This window comes from Podarcis bocagei, assembly GCF_964188305.1.
Source record: "Podarcis bocagei genome assembly, chromosome: 7".
In the NCBI taxonomy this organism is placed as follows: Eukaryota; Metazoa; Chordata; class Lepidosauria; order Squamata; family Lacertidae; genus Podarcis; species Podarcis bocagei.
Genome location: NC_138132.1, coordinates 27,784,788 through 27,810,305, shown reverse-complemented (window position 1 = coordinate 27,810,305; position 25,518 = coordinate 27,784,788). Strand labels below are relative to the sequence as shown.

Genomic DNA, 25,518 nt, shown 5'->3' with positions numbered 1-25,518 from the left:
CCTTCTCTCCCTCTCCCTCCCCTCAGCAGTGCCACACTTTCTTTGTGGTGTTCCTCAACTCAGAGATCCTTAGATGTTGTCTTGCTCACTTGTGGGTTTCCTGTGAGCCTCAGACAAAAAGCTTTACTCCAAAGATAAGTAGCAAGGCTCTGCTTCTAAGGTTTTGCATGCTAAAGGTATCTTCCAGCCTATCAATATTTTTGTGTGGGATTCAGTCACTTCCCCAGCACATTCTATTGCACCATTAAAGTGGGTTTGGAGCTCTTCTGAAACAAATACACTTTCAGGTACAGAAAGCATTAAGAAAAGGTCCTGGAAAGTGTAACAGTTGTTGGGCCAGATGTTGTCTAATCTCTCCATGAACAAACCAGGCTGAATGTTCATTGAACAGGTTGTCTGGAAGCAACCTAACGGTGCAACAGAGTTCAGTGGGAATTACTCCGAGTTAAGTGTGTGTGGCATTTGTTGCCCATATCACATTTCACAAAAGTAGAGGAGATTCAAGGGGGAGAAAGGAAGCTTGCATGCCCTGTAATGCAGATGAGGATGTGCACGTCCCTCTTTGGACCTGCAATAACCCAAGACTTTATTCCCAGCCATGGAATAAGAAGTTGAAGGTGTGAAAGTGGGATTGCCTGGCATTCGGATCTCCCCCACCCACCACTCTCCCGCTTTTAGATTACTTTCTCCCAATCCCCTCTCCCTCTTTCCACAACAGCTCCCTGATCCTATAACCTTGATGCAAGATTTATGCAAGCAAATCAGGATGAATTCTTAATAAGCAGGTTGTCTGGAGGAGTCAAAGAGGGAGCCTGGTAGATCTCCACTGAGAGGGCATTCCATATTTAGGAACTACCACCAAACAGGACCTGTCTCTCTTAACTCACCTAACCACACAGAGATAGAGCAGATGGCCTCCAGTGCTGACCTGAAGAGACAGGCAAATCCACACAGGAGTAGACAGATGAATTAGAATTTCTCCCATGCTGCTCCTGATGATCTTGGCTGCTCCATTCAAAGTGAACATAACAATATGGCTGCGGCGACAGCCTTTGGAAATCTTGGATTTCCAACAAATATCCAGAGACCATCCCTGGAGTCCGCTGTGTGTCTCAGGGTAAATTCTACCTGCCACCAAAATGTGACTACCTCATTTTGTGTCCACAAGCAGCAATCCCGTGCCCATCAAACCCAAATTGAGGATTAACCTAAGACTTAGTTTGCCCCTGGCAAAGTTTAACCAAAGCTCTGTAAGTGACCAAGAGTACATTGGATTCTTTAACAAGTTGACTTGTGATACAATTACGCACATTGGAAGTGTAGAGAGCCAGTGTGGTGTAGTGGTTAAGAGCGGTAGTCTCGTAATCTGGGGAACCCGGTTCGCGTCTCCGCTCCTCCACATGCAGCTGCTGGGTGACCTTGGGCCAGTCACACTTCTTTGAAGTCTCTCAGCCCCACTCACCTCACAGAGTGTTTGTTGTGGGGGAGGAAGGGAAAGGAGATTGTTAGCCGCTTTGAGACTCCTTCGGGTAGTGATAAAGCGGGATATCAAATCCAAACTCTTCTTCTTCTTCTAAAGATGTGGAACAGCACGGTGCTTGCTGCGAGTGAGATGCCCAGGGACGGTGGGCAGCTTTTGTGTTTGTTTTAAGGGGAGCGGAGCTGGTCTTTTGCATTTTATTATCAGGGCAGGGTCCAAACCAGCCTCTGGAAGCTGTTTTCTGCCCAGGTGCTGAACTGAAGCATAGGATGCAAATGTGAAGAAGAAGAAGAAGAAAAGGGTGCCCCCAAGTATGCAAGAAGGTCTTTGGACCAGTGAATCATCAGGGGCAGCTGTGTCTCATCTGAGTGTCTGTGTCATACAGGGTAGCTTCCAACCTATCTTGAACCCTGGCACCTCTCTTCTTAGAAACTAAGCACCTCAGAGAATATTCTCTTCTTCCTCCTCCTCCCTGTGGTATAGTGGCTTTGACTTTCCTCTCAGCATATAGCAAGAGCCGAAGAATTAGGGACACTTCCTGTTGCTTCAGCTGAATCATTCATAACGTGCCCAAAAGGAGATCAGAGTGGATTCCCTTTCATTCTCACAACTGGTTCTTGGCTTGAGAGATAAAGAAGCAGCAATCCAAACCCAGGTAGGCAATCTTTGGTCCTCCTGCCAGCTCCCTGGAGTCAAAGGGCTTTTCCATTCTGGTACCTACCTCACTCTTTTGGTGGGTCGTTTTGCTCTGCCTTTATATCCAGGTATCCCATTAGAAATAGCCATATTTTATATTCTTAGCAATAGGAAGTTTGGATTTCCGAATGACCTCTTCACAAGCCCAGGGGCTCTAACAGCTGTGGTACAAGGGTACTTTGGCAAGGTATCATTTGGCAAAGGTATCATAGGCATACTTTGCCATTTGTCTTGGTGGAATTTGAAGAGTTGTGGGGGCCTTGTAGGTGGCAATTTATTGCAGACCTGGTGCTGTGCACACATGCATGTTGTGTGCAGTGCTCACACAATGATATCCTCTTCAAAATTCTGCCCTGCATTATTTTCCCATCTGACCCCGGTTGATGATTTCCATGGAAAATCCTAAAATGTTGCCACAAAAACCTTGCACGCATGAGCAATTAGGGATGAGGGAGAAGGTCACATCATTTTGCATTTAAAAGTGAACCTACCTAATGTGTGCTATCAGAAACAGTATGCAACCCGTAACACAGCAGTGCTTCAAAACCCGCACTTCTGCAAACTTAGCAATGCAGTTCTCCTGCCAAGTAAAGTGTACAGAAATGTATACACTAGCAAAAATAAAATTAGAAAATGGATTGTATTAGGGGGGAAAGCCTTGTGAAAATGTGTACATTAGTCAAAATTACATATGAAAATAAGTTTATTAGGAGAAATTTGTGCAAAAATCCTGGTGAAACTTCATGAAGGGTTTTTTTTTAATATAAAAAAATGCAAATTGTTGTGAAAATGTGGAGAACTGCATTTAAGATTGGAAAAATGAGAAACTCAGCGAATAAGAACTGATATATTTGTCCACCAGTATCCTATGACCAATATCCAGTCTACAATAAACTGCCGTGTGGAAGCACCTCAGATGTTACGGTGTGTCCTCCTCAAGAGTTGCTGAGACTTTTTGTTGTCCCCAAATACGTAGGTGTTTTCTCCAAACAGTAGTGCCATGGGTAACTGAAATTGTTCAAACACCCCAGTCGCAAATCTGTGAAAAGAAAGGAAATAGAAACAATTTTAAAAAGAGAAAAACTGCATGTAACAATAGAAAAATGTGGAATTGCAAGCCAGGAGCAAGGTGGGAGGGGAGGTAAAGGAGATGGAAACTGGACAATGGAAATAAAATGGGTGGGATAGTTCGTTTGTTTTAATTGTTCAGAAACAGATTGCCAACTGTTTCCCTGTGGCTTTATTAACAGTATTTTAAAAATAATGGGCTGTAGGCAACCAATTTCTACTCAGAGTAGACCTTTTAAAATTATTGGACTGAAGTTAGTCATGTCCATTAATTTCAGTGGGTTTACTCTGAGTAAGATCCACTTTGGACACAACTCTCTTTTGTTTTGTAAATAGATACCAATCCATGGCAGCTAAAAATATACATATTAATGCAAGAATGGCAATAAAAAAATAAGTAAATAAGAAACAAAGGGTGCTTCCAAAGGGCAATTTATGATGGTCCGAGAGCTGAGCTAGATGGACCAATGTCCTGACTCTGTATAAGGCATATTCCTGGGTTCCTAGAACAAGGCTGGATGAGTTAAAAAGACACTCAAAACTTTTTTAAAAGTGATAACAATCACCTGTGAAGACATGTTGGGAAATGGTGGTACCTCGTACTAGGGCAATGGTGTAGTACTGGGAAAATTTCTTGCCGTTGGGAGAGGGACACATTGTCACAGGAGAAAGCTCCAAACATCAAACAAAGACATATGAATAGAACAGAATGCACAACTTTTGCACAGAATGGAATGCAGCAAATCAGGCAAAAAATGGCCAGTATTGCCCTTTCCATTTCACACTCTCTGAAGGCATAACATACACTTCAAGGCTGCGTATATACACCATACATTTAAAGTGCACCCCTGTCATTAACAATCCTGGGCGCTGCATCTTACTCCCCACTGTGCCACAATTCTCAGAACCCTTAACAAACTACAGTTTCCAGGATTCTTGGGGGGGGGGTTGCTTTAATTTTTTTTAATCCGTAACTGTTGGGGTGAGTGGCAATTTGTGCAAAAGGCTTCATCTTGCAAAATATTCTTTGTCACAATAAGCCCTCAGCAAAGGCAGGTGAAAATCACAGTTTTTATAGAATGAGAGAGCATCTGGAGCAAGCATCTGGGAGTAAGCCCCACTGAACTCAGTGGGACTTACTTCTGAGTAGAAAGGTATAAGACTGTAGTATAAGAGGCAGGGGCTTATCTAGAGCCCCCAATGAAACAGCTGGAGGAGAATTTGAACCCAGCACTGACTGGTCCACACAACGCCATTATCAACTGGTGCTGATAGGAACTGGAGTCCAGCAACATTTGGAGGGGTGCAAGTCACCCACCCCTGACCTAAAAGCATTCCCAGTACTCTTCCCCCACCCCCCAATTTCCCTAACGGAAATTGTTCCCTACACCCTCAAAGTTGCTATTAGTTCCTGGTGTGAGGAGAACACAGGTAGCCAACTAAACTAAACACAGATATATAATGCAGAAAATATACTTTTCTTAATGCTTTAATTGTTGGTGGGAATGCAGTATGGAATTTATCTACTGACATGAGAAGAGATATAAAAGAGTGTAAGTTCCCTCTTAACTTTACAGTATATCGTTAGACTTTTTGAGAAATGTGGTATCTGTAGTATTTCCTTTGGGATTAGTTTTGAATATATTGACATGTTAAAATTGAAGCAGCGCTTACAAATATGAGACATCAAACCTTGTGAGATGTGGCTACCTGTATCTTTTCCCAGCAGAGAGAAGCAGTTGGGAAGGAGTTTTAGAGGACAAATCCCTAGAGAGGAAAGATCAGGAAGCAGTAGCCCACCCCAAAGCATTTGCAGGGACAAACAGGGTTGAAAGGATCACATATTACCACCCCAATACCATCATAAGCACAAATTGCCATGAATGCACAATAAAAAGGACATCTGATGTGGGAGCTATCTTGTTCTGCAAATATTATGGAGGTTCTAGGAATCTATAATGATCACACGAGTAATGATATTTCTGAAACTAGGAAGAAAATCTACCTCAACTACTGATATAAAACAATTCATTTGCTATACCATAAACATAACAGATAGGAAAAATCTCTCCCCCATCTCTGCTCCCTGTTACAATCAGTCTTAAACCACCTTCCAAGAAAACGCGGATGGAATTCACTCAGTTCACACTGTAGAATTTACACAGAAGTAGACCTACAACATAGTTCTCTTAATTTATTGTTTCCTGCACCTTTTTCCTCAATTTCCCCAAACTGCAGCCACTTACTGCTTAGATTTTTCATTCGGTAAATGAAAAATATAGTGGGGAGGGGATAAATCTATTGATTTTTGCAGTTGGAGTGTTTTCTTGTCCCAGCCTGTTTTCGCCTCTTTAGGTGGAAAAATGCCCCATGTGGTTTTTCAAACAAATAGCAACCCAGGGAAGCAGGCAAGTGTCCTTTTACTGACACGTGCGTTGCTTTGTTTGGGGTCATCTTGCCACCCCAAGACATTTGAACTGGTACGGAGTAGAGCTTTTCCGGGTTGTATGGGGCCTTTTACAGGCTGGCCCAAAGGAGGTGGTAGAACCAATGGTAGCTCACTGTGACTTGTTTGCAAAGCATTTTGAGGATAAAATCACTCGCATCCACCAAGACATTGACTCTGCTGTTATAGCAGATGAATCTCATGGGGTGTCCAGAGCACAGTCTAGTCCTGTTGTGTTGGATGAGCTCGAGGATGTGGACAAGTTGGTCGGATTGGTCAGGGCGACCGCTTGCACTCTAGACCCTTGCCCCTCTTGGCTGATAAAAACCAGCAGGGAGGGAACAGCTGGCTGGGCCAGGGAGGTGATCAATGCCTCTTTATGGGAGGGGGTGGTCCCCGTCTGTTTGAAGGAGGCAGTGGTAAAACCACTCCTTAAGAAACCTTCCCTGCATTCAGAAAACCTAACTAACTACCGGCCAGTTGCTAATCTCCCTTTCCTAAGCAAGGTTCTAGAGCGAATGGTCACAGACCAGGTCCAGGCACTTTTGGAAGGAACTGATTTTCTGGATCCATTTCAATCAGGATTTAGGCCTGGTTTGGGCAAAAAAATAATATTGCTTTGGTCACCCTGTATGATGACCTCTGTCAAGAGAGAGACAAAGGAAACATGTCCCTGTTAATTCTCCCTGACTCAATCCTATTCCCTGTGTTGTTTAACATCTACATGAAACTGCTAGGTAGGGTTATCCAGAGGTTTGGAGTACATTGTCAGCAGTATGCTGATGACCGTCAGCTCTATTTCTCCTTTACATCTGCAGTTGAGGCAGTGGAAGTGCTGGACCAGTGTCTAGCCTCGGTAATGGACTGGATGAGAGACAACAAACTGAAACCCAATCCAGATAAGACTGAGACACTGTCAGTGGCTGGTTCTCTAGACTGGATGGATGGGAGATCGCCTGCTCTTGATGGGGTTACATATCCTCTGAAGGAGGAGGTTCGTAGCTTGGGGGTACTCCTGGATCCTTTGCTGTCGCTTGTGGTTCAGGTGGCCTCAGTGGCCCGGAGTGCCTTCCATCAGCTTTGGTTGGTGGCCCGGCTACGCCTCTATCTGGACAGGGATAGCCTAACTACTGTCGTCTATGCTCTAGTAACCTCAAGGTTAGATTACAGCAATGTGTTATACGTAGGGCTGCCTCTGAAGATGGTTCAGAAACTTCAGCCAGTGCAGAATTCAGTGGCCAGGTTGCTCACTGGAGCAAGACGGTTTGAGCATATTACCCCAATCCTGGTCCAACTGCACTGGCTACCAGTTAGTTTCCGGGCCCAATTCAAAGTGCTGGTTTTGACCTATAAAGTCTTAAATGGCTCAGGACCACAATATCTCAAGGGCTGCCTCTTTCCATATGAACCTACCCAGACCGTGAGATCATCTTCTGAGACCCTCCTTCGTGTGCCTCCAGCTCGAGAGGTCTGGAGGGTGGCAACAGGTCTTCTCTGCAGTGGCTCCCTGTCTGTGGAATGCTCTCCCCAGGGAAGTTTGCCTGGTGCCATCATTATACACCTTTAGGAGCCAGGCAAAAACGTTCCTTCTTAACCAGGCCTTTGGTTGATTTGATTGACATCCTATGCCCTTTTAAAATGTGGGGTTTGGGGGGGGGTTATTGGGTTGGTGTTTTTATTTTGATTATGTATTTTGTGGTTTTATATTTTGATTTTATTCTGTGAACCACCCTGAGACACATTCTGGCAAGCAATTTCCCCTAATACAATGCAGCTTTGTATGTTATTTCTACACATATATGCATTTTTATGTACAATTTCCCCCAGTTATATGGATTGTTGCACACATTGATTGGTTGGAGAACTGCATCACAAGATTTGGAAAACAAAGAATTTCATTGGATAGCGGTTCTTTGGTTCGTGTACTTGCTTGAGAACGCAAATTAGGTAGTTTCTCATTAAAATGCGAACAAAGTAACATTTCTGCCCCATCCCTAATAGTATGCAAAGCTAGTCAAGTTAATTTGGCACCTCAGACAGGAAATCTCACAAAATAATAATTGTAATAATAGTCCATCAAACAGATAACAATTTGCTGCCCCTTCATAGCACCCACAAATCAGTTGCCTAAGAGGGCTGCTTCACTCTGTTTAACAGTAGGCCTAAAATGACTGAGACCATGTATGTGAGATGATTTTGAATGTTTGAAGTCAGCTAAACAGTATTATTTTTATTCTAGGAACACTTGAGGCACTGTCCTGGTGAGTAGCTACTTTCTCTGTTAAGCTTTTCCTCAACACTTCGCTCAACACCGCCCAGAAGCCTGCAAGCTGCTGTCACACTTCCCTCCGCCTTGTACCCCCACCCCTCCACCCCAATCTTTTACTGGAAATGTTACATATTTATTTACTCCTCATCATGCTTTCTATTGAATGCAAACCTTGCTGCTGCTGCTTAGCGATTTTCAACGAAAGCGCTGGAGGATTGGCTGACTCCTGAGTAGTAAAAAAGAAACTACCTCAGACCTCTTAGCTGACACCACAGATGGGGAGTGGGAAATGGTGAGGATTCTTTTTTGTTGTTGTATAACATTTTAGGCATGAAAACACTTGACGGCCTCAGAGTTTGTAGATGTTCTTTGCTGTGGGGTTCTCTAGCAATTCCCACATCAAAAGAGCAATTCCTTCGAGGGCAGTTATACTGTTTTGTCTCTTTCTCAGCACCCACAGAGAGACCAGTGATTTCTAGGTACTTCTGCACCAGGAATTAAACATACTGGTTATAGCAGGCATAGGCAAACTCGGCCCTCCAGATGTTTTTGAGACTACAATTCCCATCATCCCTGACCACTGGTCCTGTTAGCTAGGGATGATGGGAGTTGTAGTCCCAAAACATCTGGAGGGCCGAGTTTGCCTATGCCTGGGTTATAACGTCAGGCTAGGACAAGGAAGACCTGGGTGCGGATCCCTGCCTAACCACAGAGCCTACCAGGTGGATCTTGGGCCAGTCACTCTTGCCACACCCTCAGCATACATTTAAATCAAATTTTAAAGCACACAGCTTCCTCCAAAACAATCCTGGGGTCTGTAGTTTACCCCTCACAGAGCTACAATTCCCAGCACCCTTAACAAACATCAGTTCCCAAGGTTCTCTGGTGGACACTGCCTGCTTGAAAATGTTTGAACCTATCTCTCAACCCCAAGTACCAGCAAATGTATACAAATAATAATAATAATAATAATAAATGTTGGCCTGTGGGCACATTTGGAATTTCAAGTGGGCACTTTTCTCCCTGCTCCCTCAGATCATTGTCCCACTCCACCCCAAACAGAGAGACAGAAAGAGAGAAAAGACCTGTCTAAAAACTTCACTCTCCCAAGGGATCTGGGTAAAAGTTGGATCCAGTAATCTGAGTTTTGAAAAGCACCTACCACTGATAGAGGAAATGGGAAACAGTGCATTCAAAGCAGTATCATGCCACTTTGAACAGTCACTGCTTCCCCTATATAATCCTGGGAAGTCTAGTTTGTTAAAGGTGCTGAGAGTTGTTAGGAGGCCTCTATTCTCATCACAGAGCTACAATTCTCAGTGATTTAACAATCAATTCCAACTCCTGCGGATCTCTAGAAATGCTAAGCATATTTACTACTTTTAGAAAATATAGCCATGACCAGTAGCTCCGAGCAAGCTTCTGTTGGTCAGGAAGCTTTAATTTCATCTTGATTTTGTTTCATTTCATTCAAACTGAAAACGTTTCATTCTTGGATGCGTTGGCTGATGGGCAATGCTAATTTCCACCAAGTGGGTCAGACAAAACCTCAACAGGCCACCTCCTGGTTCATGCCGGGGTCAGGGCATCCCTCCTGCTGAGGCTGCTGCCGTTAACATTATCTTAGCCTTCTAAGTAGAGGGGCTACCAAATCCTCCATCTGGACCCGCTTTTTCTGCTGGGCGAAACAGGAACCATCTCCAGCTAATCCCCTGTAATCCCCTGCCACGTGATATCCTTGCAAAGTGCATTTGCAAAAACATACTGTCAGAATCATCTGCTGGTGGTGGTCCTGGGAAGTGATGGGAATGGAATGGTGAGAGCGGAAGGCCAGGCAGGGCCGCCATGGACTCCCTGCAGCCACACCAGAAAAAGGCAATTCAAAGTAAGTGCACATTTTCCATCTCTGTCTTGGGAGGCAGGAGGTGTGCATGTTTAGCAATCTGCACACTCCCACTGTAAATGAGGACCAAGGCAGCCCAGTGGACAACACTTTGCCTCCTCTTTCATGGAACAGCAGAACTGATATGCCAGCTTAGCTTGTAACTCACACTGTCCTGGGGCAAACCGCAGTTTCTCTGCCTCGGTCCTCCAATCTGTGAAATGGGAATTGTTAGATGGCCTGCCCTTCTCGCAGAGCTTTTGTCAGAATGGATGAGATGCAGCTACACTCTGCTTCCTAGTAATAGTAGGGCTATAGAAATGGAAGTCCTTGTGTAAGAAATGAACTGAAAACAAAATCCAGTTTTGAAATAAATGAACTGGTTAACAAATTTTTTGTTGTTGTACTATGGGGAAAACTGCTACTTTTATCACTAGGGAACTGCAAGCATGCCTCTAAGCATATGCTAAACTAGATGTAAGGTTAAGATTGCCAAGTGACCAAAATAAATAAATAAATGGCACGGACTGCTCCTGTTCCTTTAAAAGTAACCCTGAGGAGGAAAAATCAGCAGAATAAGCTTTTCAGGGCATGGCAATAAATATAACCACCTGCTAATAGCAGTAGACCAGTTTGTTAGAGGCATAAGAACAGGAGTTGGTTAAAAAAAGTTACTAGAGGTAAACAAAAAAACACCCTTGCAGAAGGGGTATAATAGTAGTCTGCCTCTAGGATAGGATAAGATTCCCACCTATTTTTTGTTACTGGTTTATGAATTGAAACAGTGTTTATCAAACTGCGGACCAGGGACCATCAGTGGGCCTGGGCCTCAGCACTGGAGCCTGTCCAGTGGTTTGTCACTCAGCCACCCTGCCCCAAATTACACCAGCAGCAGGAGCTCCCCACATGTGTAGTAGGAGTGGGAACTGGGTGTTGTACACACTGTACCTCTAAACAAAGCCAGCCCCAGACATTTTGGCACCTGAGGTGGACCCCAAAATGGCACAGTGTCCTCCACTGTACAGTACCTAAAATCAGCAGGCTGGCCTAGGGGGTGCTGAGCCAGCTGTGGAGCAGCCAAAACTCTGTCCCCTCCAGCACCTCATTGCCAGAGTCCACAGACACCAGCATCTGCCACCTGAGGCAGCTGCCTTGCTCTGCCTAAATGATAGGGCCGGCCCAGCCCTAGTTTCCAATACTGCTCATGCAACCAGTCCAAAATCATGAATGAGAGCAAGATTTAATTAGATAAAGCAGCACTGTTCCCGAGTTCTTGGGTGGCATTTATCACAACAGTACAGAAGTGCACCTGCAGTTAGGATGGACACAACTTACCTGTCCATATGCTCTTCCTATGTAAACACGGGGGATCAGTAGCTCAGCGCCACTTGGACAGATATACCTTCAGAACCTGCAAAAGGCAGAGCAAGCAACAGATATCCATTTGTGAAGGTGGGTCACTCCCTGCCGACCTGCTGATTGAGCATTCATCCTGATTTTGCTTCCACAGAGGTTGCAGGGAGAATAGACAATTCTGGCCACTTATTTAGCATTTGTTTCAACTTGTTCACGATGTGACATCAAGCAAATGTTACCCCACACTTCCCAGTGCATTTACTCGTCTCTTTTCTGGTCCCGAAAACCTCCAAATGGAAGTTGGGGGTTGGTAGGGAGAGCAGGTTTATCGCACAAGAGCACCAAAGCAACTCTAATTGCACTACCTGAATTTGCTGGTGTGTGACTGAATCCCACCAGAAAACAGTGATGGCCTGGAAGTGCCCACAGACAATAAATATGAACAAACTCTCCCCCTTCTCTTGTTCCCTTTATTTCTACCTCTGAAATTCCAAATTAGCTATAAAAATATGCATTGATGTTATTTTCATTTCTTATGCGGTTGTTTTTTTTTACTAAAAAAAACATTTTAAATAACAAATAATTTGAGAAAGGGGTGAGATATTAGCGGGCAGCAGTACTCCCCCCCAAAAAAAGTTTAGGGGTACTCTCATTTTCCTACTCATATTGAAATACTGCCCCTCAGTGTGGCCAAACTTAGATTCACAAAATGTTTAGGGGTATGCGTATCCCTGCGGCCCCCCCCCAAAAAAGCACTGGCAGGCAGAATGTGCCGAAGCATACTTAGGGATTGGCGAAACTGCCCTCCCCAGGGTGCAAGCCCAGGGGGGAGCCACAAAAATCACCTATCAGGTATTGGAGTCCTCCCGACACCTGCAGCGACCTTGCCAGCACCTGCTTTGCCTGAATAGGGAATCTGCCAGGATTTCCAGCTGCTGCTGCTGATGATGATGATGATGGAAAGGGGTCTTTGGAGCATCTTCCAGGCAGAGAGCAGCATGGGTGTCCCCATCTAGCCCCAAGGAGGCTCGTTCCTCCTGTTCAGACAACCTCGCCTGTTTCTCAGATTCTTTTTGGGGGGCAGGAGTTTCTCCAGTACAGCTCCTTGCCAAGGGTACAAGGGACCCTAGGTACGCCTCCGGGAATATGTGATTCCAGGAATTGTCACAGATCCCCCCCGGTACCTAGACTTACCTATGTATTCCTGTGAAACCAACAAACAAATAAAATCCTTCACTCTTGTGCCAGGTTCTGTTCCCCATCCCGTGGCTGGATTGAGAGGAGAAGGATGAAGGAAGAGACCAGCATTCCATGGAGAGGGGAGGGTTTTGAGGATCAATGTACCTACATTGTGAAGGACCAGCTGTACGAACCACACGTCAACCTTCCGCGAGCACAAGCCTCTTTGCCCCGGAACCTGGCCTTCCAACGCAACAGCAACAATGAGGTAATGCCAGTGACCAGCCCAGCAGGGTGGACCTTTCATTGTATGGTCTCCCGGACTGATTTGCACCCCTTCCTCTGTCCGCACACCCCAAGCGACACGGGATGGGGGACGGAATTCGATTCAGTTTGCAAACCTACCTAATTCCGAAACAATCTGCAAACTGAAATGCAGCCATCCTTTGCAATGCAATTTCAAACTGTGCAAGGGCAGTTCTCCTGCCAAATAATGTATGCAAAAATACAAATACCAGAGTAGGGGTTCCCAAACTGTGTTCCATGGACCACTGCTTCATTCAGGTAGTTCCACGGCATCTTTGTAAAAATACAATGAGAAATCATACAGCACCCCTACAATTGCTACAACAGAAAGAAAGATCATTAAGTGGCCTGCCTAGACCCTCAGGGATTTTCAGATTGTCTGTGGGGTAGGGGAGAGAGAAGTATAGGAACAAGTGTACAAAGTTAAAATACTGATTAGTGAAAACAGCATCCAAAAAGGCATCATATTAGGGGAGTTTGTTTTGCAAAAATGTGTATTGTGCAAAATTGCATATAAAATGCATATAATAGGGGAAACTTGCACAAAAAATGCTGATCAGTTTTCACAATAACACACACACACACACACACACACACACACCACAAACTGATGTGGAAATTTGGAGAACTGAACATACAAATGAGCAACTGAGAGAAATCATAACTGACATATTCACCCATCCTTGCAAGAGACAAAGCAATCCCTCCTCATTCTCTTCCAGCTACATCCCGGCCTCCCTCCCGCCCACCTGGCCAGCTTCAGTCTGACCTTCCTCTATGACCTGGTCTGCATCACTGCCAGCCTCTACCATTTCCCCAGCCCTGAATGGGTACAGACTGTGGCAGGTCTTCGCAGGACTGGCAGAAGAACCGTGTCTGAAAATCCCTTCGCCTAGGTTTCCGAATCTTTAGCAGATGCTCCTTGCACAGTTGTCATCTTTTTCTGACTATGACTGCTGGAAAGGAAAGAGGGCTCCAAGCGTTGTGGAATTGACTGTAGGCATATGAGATGCAGAGTTAACAGCCTCTCTGCACACCCAGCTTCCTCTCGCCAAAGTATGTGAGAGGGGAAGGGTGGTGTAGTATTTAAGGAGGGGTCACAAGTGGGTTCCTCACCCACAGCTTGAGCCCAGCTTTGCTTGCTAGCAGCATATCAGGCAGTGTGAGTCTCACTTCAGTCTGCATGCTCCAGGCAAGCTACTCCTTTGGGAGAGCCAGAGCTCAGTAGCAGAGCAAGTGCGTTGCATGCAGAAGGTCCTAGGTCCAATCCCTGACATCTCCTGGTTGGCTGGCATCCGCCTCTCTCAGGAGACAATGGAGGAATGCGCCTTTGGGGGTGAAGTCAAACAGGAGTTACAGCTCCTGCAGTGGCTGTAAAGACTGATACTGGAGAGACATGTTTTTTTGCAGCTGGGGCAGATGAAAGTGTTCGGTTGTGCTGATGCAGGTGCACCATTGTGTTTCTTCTTTCTGTGCTCCTCATTGTCTGAAGCCCTGGAGAGCTGCTGCCAGTCAGTGTAGACAATACCAAGTTAGATGGACAAATGGTCTATGTATAAGGTGCCTTTTGTGATGGCCTGGGACTCAGGCTCGGACTCGAAACCAGAGGAGACTCAGTCTGCACCGGATCCTTTGTCTCAGGCATCATCTGAACCAAGTCTGGGGCCTGATCCTGAAGAGTCCCAGTCTGCACAGGTTCCCCTGCAACAAACACCAGCTGGGCAGAGTCAGGGGCCTGAGCGTACCCTGGCTCCAGATGTGGGGATTACCTTGTTGCCTTCAGCTGGGCCATCCCTTACAGCTGCTCCACTACCAGTTTGGTCAGGGGAGGCTGAGGCGGCCTCTGGGTCTAGTAACCCACCGACGTCTTCCGAGCTGCAGAGACTAAGGTCTGAGAGAAGGAGAGACCTGAGTACTCGCAGGAGTGCTCGCCTTCGGGCAAAACACAGGTGAGTCACCGGGGGATCAGGACAGCCACTACCCTGACAAAGATAAAAGGCTGTCGGACCTCGCCCCAGGTTGCGGGAGCAACATTGCTGTATGCTAGATCCTGCCTGAGATCCTGTACCTGTCCTTGCCTGGTTTCCTGCCTTGGCCCTGTTGGACTGACTCCCAGCGGAATCTTTGGATTCTGGACCAGTCCTGGACCGTGTTTCATGGGTTACCCCCGGGCCCAGCACACCTTTTTCTTTCTTTCATATTAGCACACTTTTCCATTTACACCAGGGGTGCACAACTTACCTGTTAATCACCTGACATTGCAATGATCTTGGGTGACCCATTTTCCCCTGCCCACGTGGTTTGAAATCCAACCACACAGGCCAAGACACAGCACAGCTTGTCATTGGTGCTTGCAATACCCTATATTCTTGCAAGCACTGGTAATTATGAAGGTGATGATTTTACTGCTATGCTTTCAAATGCACTGGGGGTTTTTTGCAAGCACTATCAGATTTATATGCCTGTGTTTTCCTCCTCATTAGAAGGAGCTTCAAACAGTTTTTAAATGGTTGCAAAGATGTTCTGGGGATTGGGGAGAGGTGTGTTGGTGACAACACAGGACGCTGGCCAACTGGCCTCCTCCAAAGCCTGCTTTTCCTGATCCATGCATGCCAACAATTTGTCAAATGGGGTTTTCATAAATCACCCCCCACAATTCCCTACTGTATTTGTGGATACAGTAGACTGCTTCTTTTTACTGAAGGCTGTGAGGGCTCCTCAGATATTACACCTGTCTTGATCCTGAATTCAGGTGCCCAGCCAGGAAGGCATGGAAATCTTTCTCAGGATTTTGTCTTGCCTTCCCTGCATACTTGCTGCTCTTTGTGATGCTGCGGTTTGCTGATTTAAAAAAAAAAACCCTCACAAGAGCAGCCTTGGCCAACCAGCACATGCTGTCTAGAGCTGATGGGAGTTGTAGTCCAAAACATTTAGAGGGCACCCTGTCAGCGAAGGCTGGGCAAAAGGAGACATGGAGCCCTTCCTGTCCCCACCCCTGCCAATGCAGAGGCGTGTGTTTTCCCGCCTGTGATTCTTAAAACCGACCAACCCCAACCGCATTGTCTCCAAACACAGAGAAAAGGCATTTGGCTATGTTCACAACCTTAAGAAGCCACTAGGGGGAAGCAGAAGCTGGAGAAAAAAAGAGGGCAGGTTTTATATTGGTTGAGCAATCTATGCAGAGGGTAATACATGGATTTTTAGAATCCATACAGGGTGCAAATTTCTTTTTTGAAGTGGCTTAACTGGAAGTGCCTCTTCCCAGGGAATCATAGCTCTGGGAAGGAATAGGAGTTTCCTCACATCTCTAAGCACCCTTAAGAGACTACAATTCCCAAGAGGTTGGTTTTTTTGAGAAGCCGTTACTGTTAAAAGTTGTACGGTACTGCTTTAAATGTATAGTGCAGATGGGACCTATAGCATAGATGTGCTGTGGAAAGGAAGTGGGATTAGATGTAGATATGCACAACAAAACCCTACATTATAATGAGTCGGCTTATTGTCAACGCTGATTGGCAGTGGCTCTCTGTAGTTTCAACACAAGGGTCTTTTCCCAGCTCTACCTGGGGTTTAAAACTGGGGCTTTCTGCACGCAGAGCAGGGGTGCTTTACCACTTAGCCATGACCCCTACATCAGCTTTGCTTCTTCTGTCTCGGTCAGGTCAGGAAGGTAGACAACAAGAGAGCCAGCGTGGTGCAGTGGTTACAGTGATGGCACAGGACGTGGGAGACCAGTACAATAAATTGTACAAGGGAACTTTCAAACTGCTAGATTGGCAGGAACTGAGAGCAATGGGAGCTCACCCCAAGAGGCTCAGTGGTTTAGACCACAGCGCCACCCATGTCCCATGCAGAGTAGATACTTGCATCCCAGTTCAAGTAGATAAATAGGTACCACTGTGGTGGGAAGTCATGCTGGCCACATGACTTGGAAAGCTGTCTGTGGACAAACGCTGGCTCCCTTGGCCTAAAAGTGAGATGAACGCTGCTACCCCAGAGTCACCTTTGACTGGACTTAACAGTCCAGGGGTCCTTTACCTTTACCTTACAAGGGAACTCTTCTTCCACCATGCAGAGGTGTTAATAGATTTAGGTTTCTGGAGCATTACATTACAAGTCTAAAATATTATGTTCCTGGTTTCTCTTGGTGTGCTCATGTGCATGAGTCTCTCCTGCCATAAAATATGTGTTTATAAAATCAGCCAAATATTAGCAGGTACAAATGAAGGAGATGAAGACTCGGGCCTAACTTGAATTGACATAGTTTTGGTGCTTCTGTAGGTAATAGCTGTGATCAGCAGAGAGTATATTCCGCAAGGAACACGCTTTGGGCCGCTGGTTGGGAAGATCTACACCAGAGAGAATATCCCCCAAAACATGGATCAAAAGCACTACTGGAGGGTGAGTAACAGCTGCAAAAGACACAATGGCCCCTTTTGGCCAGATAAAATCTACAATGTATTTTTAAAAGTTATTTGTTTGTCTGTTTGCTATGTATCTGGAAACTTCAGATATTGTAACCCAATTGTGATCAAGGAGATGAAGGAGCAGCCCCTTTCTATACTTGGATGGGCGACACTTTGGTTAGGAAGAAGCAAAACATCACAAAATGGGGAGTAAGCTTCTGAGTTCTCTTCATTAAGCTGCTTGGTGAAAAACAGGGGTGTGGGGAGAAAGAGAAAAGCTGGCTTGATGTTTAAGCCACAGAAGTTTGCTTTTAATCAGTCATAAGATGGAGTCTAGGAGGAGATGGCAGCCTTAAATGGATGAGGCTCAAGGAAGTATTAAGACTGTTGGGAGAGAGGAACACAGAATAATTGGTCCCCCGTTAAAATATATATATCCCATATATACCCAGATGTTCTTTCTCTTTCCCCTCCTCCAGGTTCTCTCTGCAAAAGGAGAGCTCTACCACATCCTTGACATGAGTGACCCCGACTGCAGTAACTGGATGTGCTTTGTGAATCCGGCTCCCACCCACCCAGCCCAGAACTTAATGGCTTGTCAGTGCAACCTGGAGATCTATTTCTATACCATAACACCCATCTTGGCTGGAGCTGAACTTTTGGTTTGGTACATGCATGGCGTACCTAGAGAATTCCAAAGCTTGCTCTCAGGGGAGCTGGCAACTAAACCAGGTGAGGGCACTGTAGGTGGTGAACACCACACTTGTCAATAGTTTGAACAGCAACAATTCAGGCAAGGGCCATTTTGTTCCAGGACCAGCAGCATAAACACATAAATCTCCTCCTACACCCCATCACCCAGTTACATATGCTGAGATGGAAAAAGTTCGTTTTTGAGAAACAGACTCAGATATAGCGAGAACATCAATTTTATGTGCATTTTTGATTTGCAGTTCTCAGTATGTCAGCTGAAATGTAGTTTTCCTTCTCTGTGCACTTCTCTGAATTTTGTAATTCACTTTTCCCCAGCCAAGTAATGTGTACAAAAGTGCATATACTAGGGTAAAGTGTGCATAAAAAATACATATGTTAGGGGAAATAACATGCAAAATGCATTCTATTAGGATAAATTGCTTTGCAAAAATGTGTGCCTTTGGAAAAATTGCAAACAAAAATGTCTGAGGAACTGGAACCAAAATGCTGATGGATTTTCAAAAGGACTTTTTATATTGCAATCTGATGTGGCAATGTGAAGCACTGGATTTAAGATTGGGGGAACTATTAATCCATCTTTACTCAGAACTAGTTTGTCTCATAGAATCTGAAAAGAGGTTTTAAAAATATATATTTGACATTCTTCATTTCTTTCCTTTTTTAAAAAAAGAGGTGATGATTGTAGAAGATATATTTAAAGTTTGTCAGATTTTTTTGTTACTGTTGTATTTCATTTCTCTAAGTAAAAATAAATACGTTTCAAGATAAAGAGCAACAATTAAAAGCAGATTTGCTTCTTACTTTGCAGAGTATCTCATCTCAAGGGATTTCCTGGTGCAGCCCTTCCCTGAGAAAGTCAGTAGACCACCACAGAATGCCTCCAAAGATGACCAAAAATGCACAGCTATTTACACAAAGATAGACAAGGATGAGGAAGAGATAATTGATGTTGAAGAGCTAGAACAAGACATGCCGCCAAGGAAGACAGCAGAAAACCAAAAAGTGGATTCAAAGGCACAGACCCCTGAGAGCATGCAAGAACAGGCCACAAAGCTTAACTTTCCCCAGAATGCATCCAAGGAAGAAGTTGCTTCTGAGAAGCCTGGTCTTCCAAGCCAAAGAGACATGGGCCCAGAGAGACAGTATGGCCCCAGTTGCTACCCATACAACGCAACTACCTCGCTCTGGAAGGAAATTCCGCTCCATCTCAGTAACCCGTCTTCCTCCTGCTCAGAGTGCCAGCCAAGGAGCAACCTACCCCAAGCTTATCACTATGCCTGCAACACCTCAGCTGCCCACCACCCCACATCTCTACTGGCCCCTCAGACCTTCTCATTTCCATTTGAATTGCCTCTAACAGGTCCTAGAGAAATCACATCCCTAAAGTTGTCTTCCCTGGGGAAAAGGCGACCTCCCTCTCCGGGGATGTCTCAAGCTGTCTTCCCTCCCCTCTTGCCACATGGAAAACAAGTGGACGAGAAACCACCAAATCGTTTCTCTTCCCTCCACACCAGAATATTCTCATTTCTGGACTCTGACCAAGGGCACCCTGCCATTTCACGTGGCTCCGTAGTTCAGCAGCTGAAAGCTCCCTCCCAGCTTGCCTGCCAGGATGAGACCATCAACCTCAGTACGCCAAAGACCAACCCACCAGATTCCCAGGAAAGCAGCAAGTCTGCGATGTACCCTCTGGGGAAGAAGAATGGCAAAATCAAATACGAGTGCCATATCTGCTCCAAGAGCTTTGGGCAGCTTTCTAATCTCAAGGTACATCTGGAGAAATCCAGCTGAGAACAAATTCATACCAATTATCCTCCCCATCCAGAATTGTCTAATCCTCTCTCCACATCCTACATGATGCCCTAGATCTGTTTCCTGAAGGTCTGGGCATGGTGACTAAATAGCATTTGCAAACAGCTGGCTTGTACCAGTTTGTACAGTTTGTACCCAGCTGCGCACCCGCCCTAGCCACTTGTTCCACCCATGTGCAGTTGCAGTCTAGGTGTCTATACCTGTGATAACACTGGACTTTCCATTGTGACACTGTGTTTGACTATGGCTGCAGAATTTTATTTTGGGATCAGAATTATGAGATGGGGTTGCAGACATAGCCCAGTAATATGCTAGGGGTGTGGGTGGGTGGGTGTAGTAAGGGTTCACTCAGGTGTGTGCTCAGTATACCCAGTGCCGGATTTATGTATAAGTTAAACAAGCTAAAGCTTAGGGCCCCACTCTCTTGGGGGCTCCCCCAAAAAATTAAAGGGGAAAAACCTGGATGTACATTTCCAAAATATAAGATAAAAAACAAATAAAATTATGTTCAAATGGCTCTAGATACCTATTAGGTCCATTTAATTACCATATAGCATATATTCAACACAAAAACAGTGACCATTAGTTGTTGACAAAGGACAGCTGGACATATAAAGGGCACCATTAACTTCAGTAGCTTAGGGCCTCATCAAACTTAAATCCGGCCCTGAATATACCTAATTGAAGTTTTGACTACCCTTAGATTCTCTGTTAGTGGAGACCAGCTTGGTAGATGGGTTTTAGCTGAAAAAAGGCGGGGAACTTCAAAATGGTGCGGAATGATAGCGTTTTTCTTTATTTGCACTCCTTCCTGATGCACTGGGTGTGGCATACCCTTCATTGCAGATGGAGATTCTTTGACTTCAACCTTGCTCTTCTTTTGGGGGAAGACACATAACTCAGTCGCAGGGGATCTGCCCTGTTTGCGCAAGATCCCAGGTTCAATCCGAGGCATTCCTAGGTAGGGCTGGGAATGTTCCCTGCCTAAAACCCTGGCCAGCCACTGCCTGTCAGCTAGATGTGCCACTGGTCCAATTCAGTATTAAAGCAGCTTCCTCTGTTCCAAACCACAACTGAACCCTTTTGTTCCCTTCTCTATGTCTCTCTTTCTTAAAGACACCCTTTTAGGCACCCCTTTTTCCATCCCTTCCAAGCTCACACTGAACTGTCCTCCTCCTACAGGTCCACCTGAGAGTGCACAGTGGCGAGAAGCCTTTTCAGTGCCAGGTCTGCAGAAAACGTTTCACCCAGCTGGCTCACCTGCAGAAGCACCATCTGGTGCACACAGGCGAGAAGCCACACAAGTGCCTGGTAGGTGGCATTTTTCTTTCCTCATTAAAAGGCCAGGTGAAGTGGGGGAGAGACCATTTGGCCCCTTGGAGATATGTGTGTATGGAAAGGTTACAGCGTTTGGGGCTTTGGGGGGAAATGGTGCTTAAGGAGGAAAGTTATAGTGATATAAATTTATACATGGAGTGGAGCGGGAGTTTTTTCTCCTTCTCCCAATAGTCAATATGAATTTGTCCAAACCATAAGGCTGCAAATATGGAGCGGGAAGCTGTTCTCTGGTCCCTCATTACGGGAAACACAGTTGGTAGATTCAAGGGCCAGGGCCTGGGATAGTGTCTGTCCAGCTGGTTCACTTTCACACAGGCCATCAAATCATACTTAATTTTATCATTGGCTTATTAGGCATATTTATATTTCAATATCTAAGTGTAAGAAATGGATGCCAAATCTTTCTTCACATTTCAGACCTCCTTAATTCTTTTATCATATGTGATTGTTGTATTTGTGTGTTGCATTTTAATTTGATTTACTGTATCCATGGCTTTTTTTTAAGCTCTATATTTGTACATGGCTTTGGCTGCATTACAGTGCAACAGGAAATAAAAGTCTCAGCAGGCAATAGAAACCTACAAATTATCATGCAATTCTCCAGTGATTCATTGGGGCCACACTGAATTTGTAAGCAATTAGGACTAGAAACCAAAAGGAGAAAGATTCTAATTAAAGTCATGTGGGCCTTATTTCTTTGTATGGCCACAAGGAAAGGCACTGCTGAATTACACTATACTCAGAGCTTGGAAACTTTAAAAAGAAACTAGTTCAAAATCAACATGTCCAAAAGAGAACAGTCATGAACATCCCTTTACAAAGCAAACCAGTTCAATTCACAGTTCAATTCAAGTTGATCCAAATAATCCTTGCTCATTTTTTTCCTGCATTCAGAATGTTGTAAGTCGTTGCACTGAAGTATAAAATACAGTGGTACCTCTGGTTAAGAACTGAATTTGTTCCAGAGGTCCATTCTTAACCTGAAACTGTTCTTAACCTGAGATACCACTTTAGCTAATGGGGCCTCCTGCTGCCGCCCCGCCGCAGTTGTGCAATTTCTGTTCTCATCCTGAAGTAAAGTTTTTAACCTGAGGTACTACTTCCGGGTTTGCAGAGTCTATAACCTGAAGCACCTGTAACCTGAAGCATATATAACCCGAGGTACCACTGTATGCTTAAGAAGACTAAGGGAACATCAAAATATACATACAGTGGAATGTAGATGGTTTAATCTCCTTTTCCCGTTGATTATGATCTTTAACCTTAAAGGCCCAAAGAGTCTAGAGAGGGGGGGGGGGAACCACATGTAAGAGAATAAACTTGAAGATGAACTAGAAATCATTCGTAGTTCTATCCCAAACTGAAATTCAGTTCACCTGGCGTATGGGCAGTACTTCCAGGTATAGTTCAGAGATTTCTGAACTAATTCCGTGAGTAGCATTAAACCAAACTACCGGTAGTTCATTCTGAGCCCTGGCTCTCTTAAGCGCTATGAGGAAATCGCCATTTTTAATTCTGCTTCCAGCTGATTGTTGGAAAGCAGCACCTCAGTGCTGCTAAAGAGCTCCTAGCAGGCTGCTCTTCTGAAGTTTGACAAGGAAAGGAGCAAGCTCAAGGCTTAATATGAACTGCATCGTTCTGGAAATTAAGCACAGATGAGCCACTCTAGGGCTTTCTCTGTCCCATAATGCACCAGTGCCTGGGCTAACAAGAAACCAATCTCTCCCCTAGGTCTGCCCCAAACGCTTCAGCAGTACCAGCAACCTCAAAACCCATCTCCGCCTGCACTCTGGGATAAAGGCCTATGCATGCTGCCTATGCCACAGCCGTTTCACCCAACACATCCACCTCAAACTCCACCAGCGCCTCCACGATCACCAGCGCCTGCACCACTGCCCCCGCTGCCGCAAGACCTACATCCACTGTGTTAGCCTGGAGGTGCACCGGCGGGGGTATTGCCCGCTTAACCCGTGTGCCAACTGCTCGCCTGCCCAGCTCTGCCATTTCAACGACATGATTGACCGCTTTGACTTCAGCCCGCATGCCGACCAGCTGGAGGAGGGAGAGCCTGATCCCGTCAGGGCCGCTGTGCTAGTGGAGGCCATCATCCTGAGGGAAATGGTGGCAGGTGGTCAGCATAACACCCTCTGCTCACCAAGCCCCCACAGGCAGTTTGCGTTCTTCCCAGCAATGAGCTACACCCTTTGTTTTAAGAGAGAGTCTTTGCCGACACAACCAGCCTAAATGTTGGGCTCAAGGCTGCCCCGCCAGTCTGTGAGTAAGAGGCAGGATGGAAGCCTGCTGACTGCGTACACGCCATATACAGTGGCACCTCGGGTTACGAACTTAATTCGTTCCGGAGGTCCGTTCTTATCCTGAAACTGTTCTTAACTTGAGCTTTTGCTAATGGGGCCTCCTGCTGCACGCGTACATCCCAGGGCAAAGTTTGCAACCAGGAGCACCTACTTCCAGGTTAGCGGAGCTCGTAACCCAAAGCGTTTGCAAGGAGGACGGTTCGTAACCAGAGGTTTTACTGTATGTATTTAACACACATTTAAAGCACATGACTTGACTTCCCCCAAAGAATTCTGGGAATTGTATTTTGTTTGTTTTTAAAGGGCACTGGGAATGGCAACTCTGTAAACTACTGTTTCCAGGGTTCTTTGGTGAAAATGTGTTTTAAATGTATGGTGTCTACGTAGTCACTAACTCTGGAAATAACTCCCAAGAGGCGTGCCTTGAAACACCCTTGGTGGTGATGATGCCATTGAAACCCTTTTTTCTTTTCCCAGGCCTTTTACGTGTTTGGGGTTTTTAATGTTGCCGTTTTACCTTATTGTATCGCTCAGCTGTGTCTTGTTTTATTTCAGTTTTTTATTATTTACATGTTTTATTGCTTATAAAATGTGATTATTCTCCTATTGTATGCTACTCTGAGAGACTTTGCTGAAAAGTGGGCTATAAATAGCCCAAATAAATGAAAGAATTGAGCTGATCCAAGACATTTTTTCCCCACCCACGACTGGCATGCTCCTCCTCCCTGGTTCCCCGTGAGGAAACCATTTGTGCTGGGAAATGGTCCCGACCCCTGAATTAAAGGATATACAAGCCTAGGACTTTACCCCACACTTCTAAAAATGCTTTAATTTCTCTTGGCCTTCTGGTATTGAGGCATGGGTAGCATGGCACAAGGAGATTATGCCTTGCTTTATAGGAAAAGTTCTGACTTTTTTAACTGCTAATTTTTTTTGTTATTTAGGCAAGTCTACACAGATACGTAAGGTCAGCGTGTATTTTAACATGCAGTTTTATTTTATAATGCATGTTTTTAACTGTTGGTTTTACTGATATTTTGATTTTTGTTCATTTCTGAAGGCTAGCTTCATTTTAACTTTGGACTTTTATTGATAATTTTAATGTATATTTTATGTAAACTGCATGTAGGTTTATACAATAAAGTAGCTTCTAAAGTCTGTTAAATAAATACACATATAGATGACTAATCCTCCACACCTGCCCCCTGGTGTTGAGAAGTATCCAAGAGTCAAAATAAATGCAAAATAAAATAAATCCATGATTGCACCTCTCAACTGCTTTTAAAGCAGCCACACTGAGACAGGGAGGCAAACTGGGTCAGCAGCATTTGTGGAGGGGTGTGTGAAATTCAGCCCTCATTCTACTTGCTCTGTTTTTCATTAAGCTGTTCCCCCCCCCCGCCCTGCTTTGCTTAACATCCAGCCAGATTAAGTCTTCTGGAAAATGCAGCTCATTGTTCTGTGACACTTTGGCTAGTCCTAAATTGTTGCCTGACCATGAGTGAATTTTAGATTCTTTCCCCCTGCCCACCCCATAGACCAACACAGCTTCCTTTGCTTTTGTGTGTCCTCTTCAGAAAGGACTCTTACTACTACCCCCACACACTTCCCCCTCTGAAAATATCTGTCACCAAACAAGCTCTAATTTCCCAAAAAAATCCTGTATGTTCACATCCATGTCATGCATTTAAAAAACTCACGTATCACTTTAACAGTCATGGCATCACCCCTGAAAAACAGACAATCTGAAGGAAGCCATGGCTGTTCAAGTGGTATAAAGGTAAAGGGACCTCTGACCATTAGGTCCAGTCGTGACAGACTCTGGGGTTGTGGCTGAGTGGTTGGGTTGTGGGTTGGGTTGGGTTGTGGGATGGGTTGGGTTGGGTTGGGTTTGTGGGTTGGGTTGAGTTGAGTTGTTGGGTTGTGGGTTGGGTTGAGTTGTTGGGTTGAGTTGGGTTGTGGGGTAGGTTGTGGGGTGGGCTGGGCTCATCTCGCTTTATTGGCCGAGGGAGCTGGCGTACAGCTTCCGGGTCATGTGGCCAGCATGACTAAGCCGCTTCTGGCAAACCAGAGCAGTGCACGGAAACGCTGTTTATCTTCCCACCTGAGCGGTACCTATTTATCTACTTGCACTTTGATGTGCTTTTGAACTGCTAGGTTAGCAGGAGCAGAGACTGAGCAACGGGAGCTCACCCCGTTACGGGGATTCGAACCGCCGACCTTCTGATCTGCAAGTCCTAGGCTCTGTGGT

General features: G+C 45.2%; 1 protein-coding gene and 1 long non-coding RNA gene across 4 annotated transcripts in view; one reads left to right on the top strand and one right to left on the bottom strand.

Moving 5' to 3' along the window:
- The first annotated feature begins 1,583 nt into the window (after positions 1 to 1,583).
- ZNF683 (zinc finger protein 683) lies at positions 1,584 to 24,450 on the top strand. 2 transcript variants are annotated; one of them, XM_081202752.1, is made up of 8 exons: positions 1,584 to 2,135; positions 7,930 to 7,951; positions 12,446 to 12,644; positions 16,964 to 17,083; positions 17,568 to 17,820; positions 18,611 to 19,569; positions 20,797 to 20,925; positions 22,684 to 24,450. In XM_081202752.1, the coding sequence occupies exons 3-8, from the start codon at positions 12,486 to 12,488 to the stop codon at positions 23,194 to 23,196; spliced, it is 2,133 nt and encodes a 710-aa protein (XP_081058878.1). In that variant the 5' UTR covers positions 1,584 to 2,135; positions 7,930 to 7,951; positions 12,446 to 12,485; the 3' UTR covers positions 23,197 to 24,450. The 2 variants fall into 2 exon arrangements, with proteins under 2 accessions (XP_081058878.1, XP_081058879.1); XM_081202753.1 differs by lacking the exons at positions 1,584 to 2,135; positions 7,930 to 7,951 and adding an exon at positions 9,333 to 9,844.
- Positions 2,947 to 25,518, bottom strand: part of LOC308591834 — a 30,377-nt gene continuing 7,805 nt past the window's right edge. Inside the window, exons 3-6 of one of the 2 annotated variants that reach the window (XR_014010280.1) lie at positions 22,163 to 22,232; positions 11,173 to 11,252; positions 3,811 to 3,877; positions 2,947 to 3,215 (exon numbers count right to left, since the gene is read on the bottom strand). This is a non-coding gene — a long non-coding RNA (uncharacterized lncRNA). The remainder of the gene's footprint in view (positions 3,216 to 3,810; positions 3,878 to 11,172; positions 11,253 to 22,162; positions 22,233 to 25,518) is intronic. The other variant, XR_014010281.1, reaches the window with a different exon arrangement.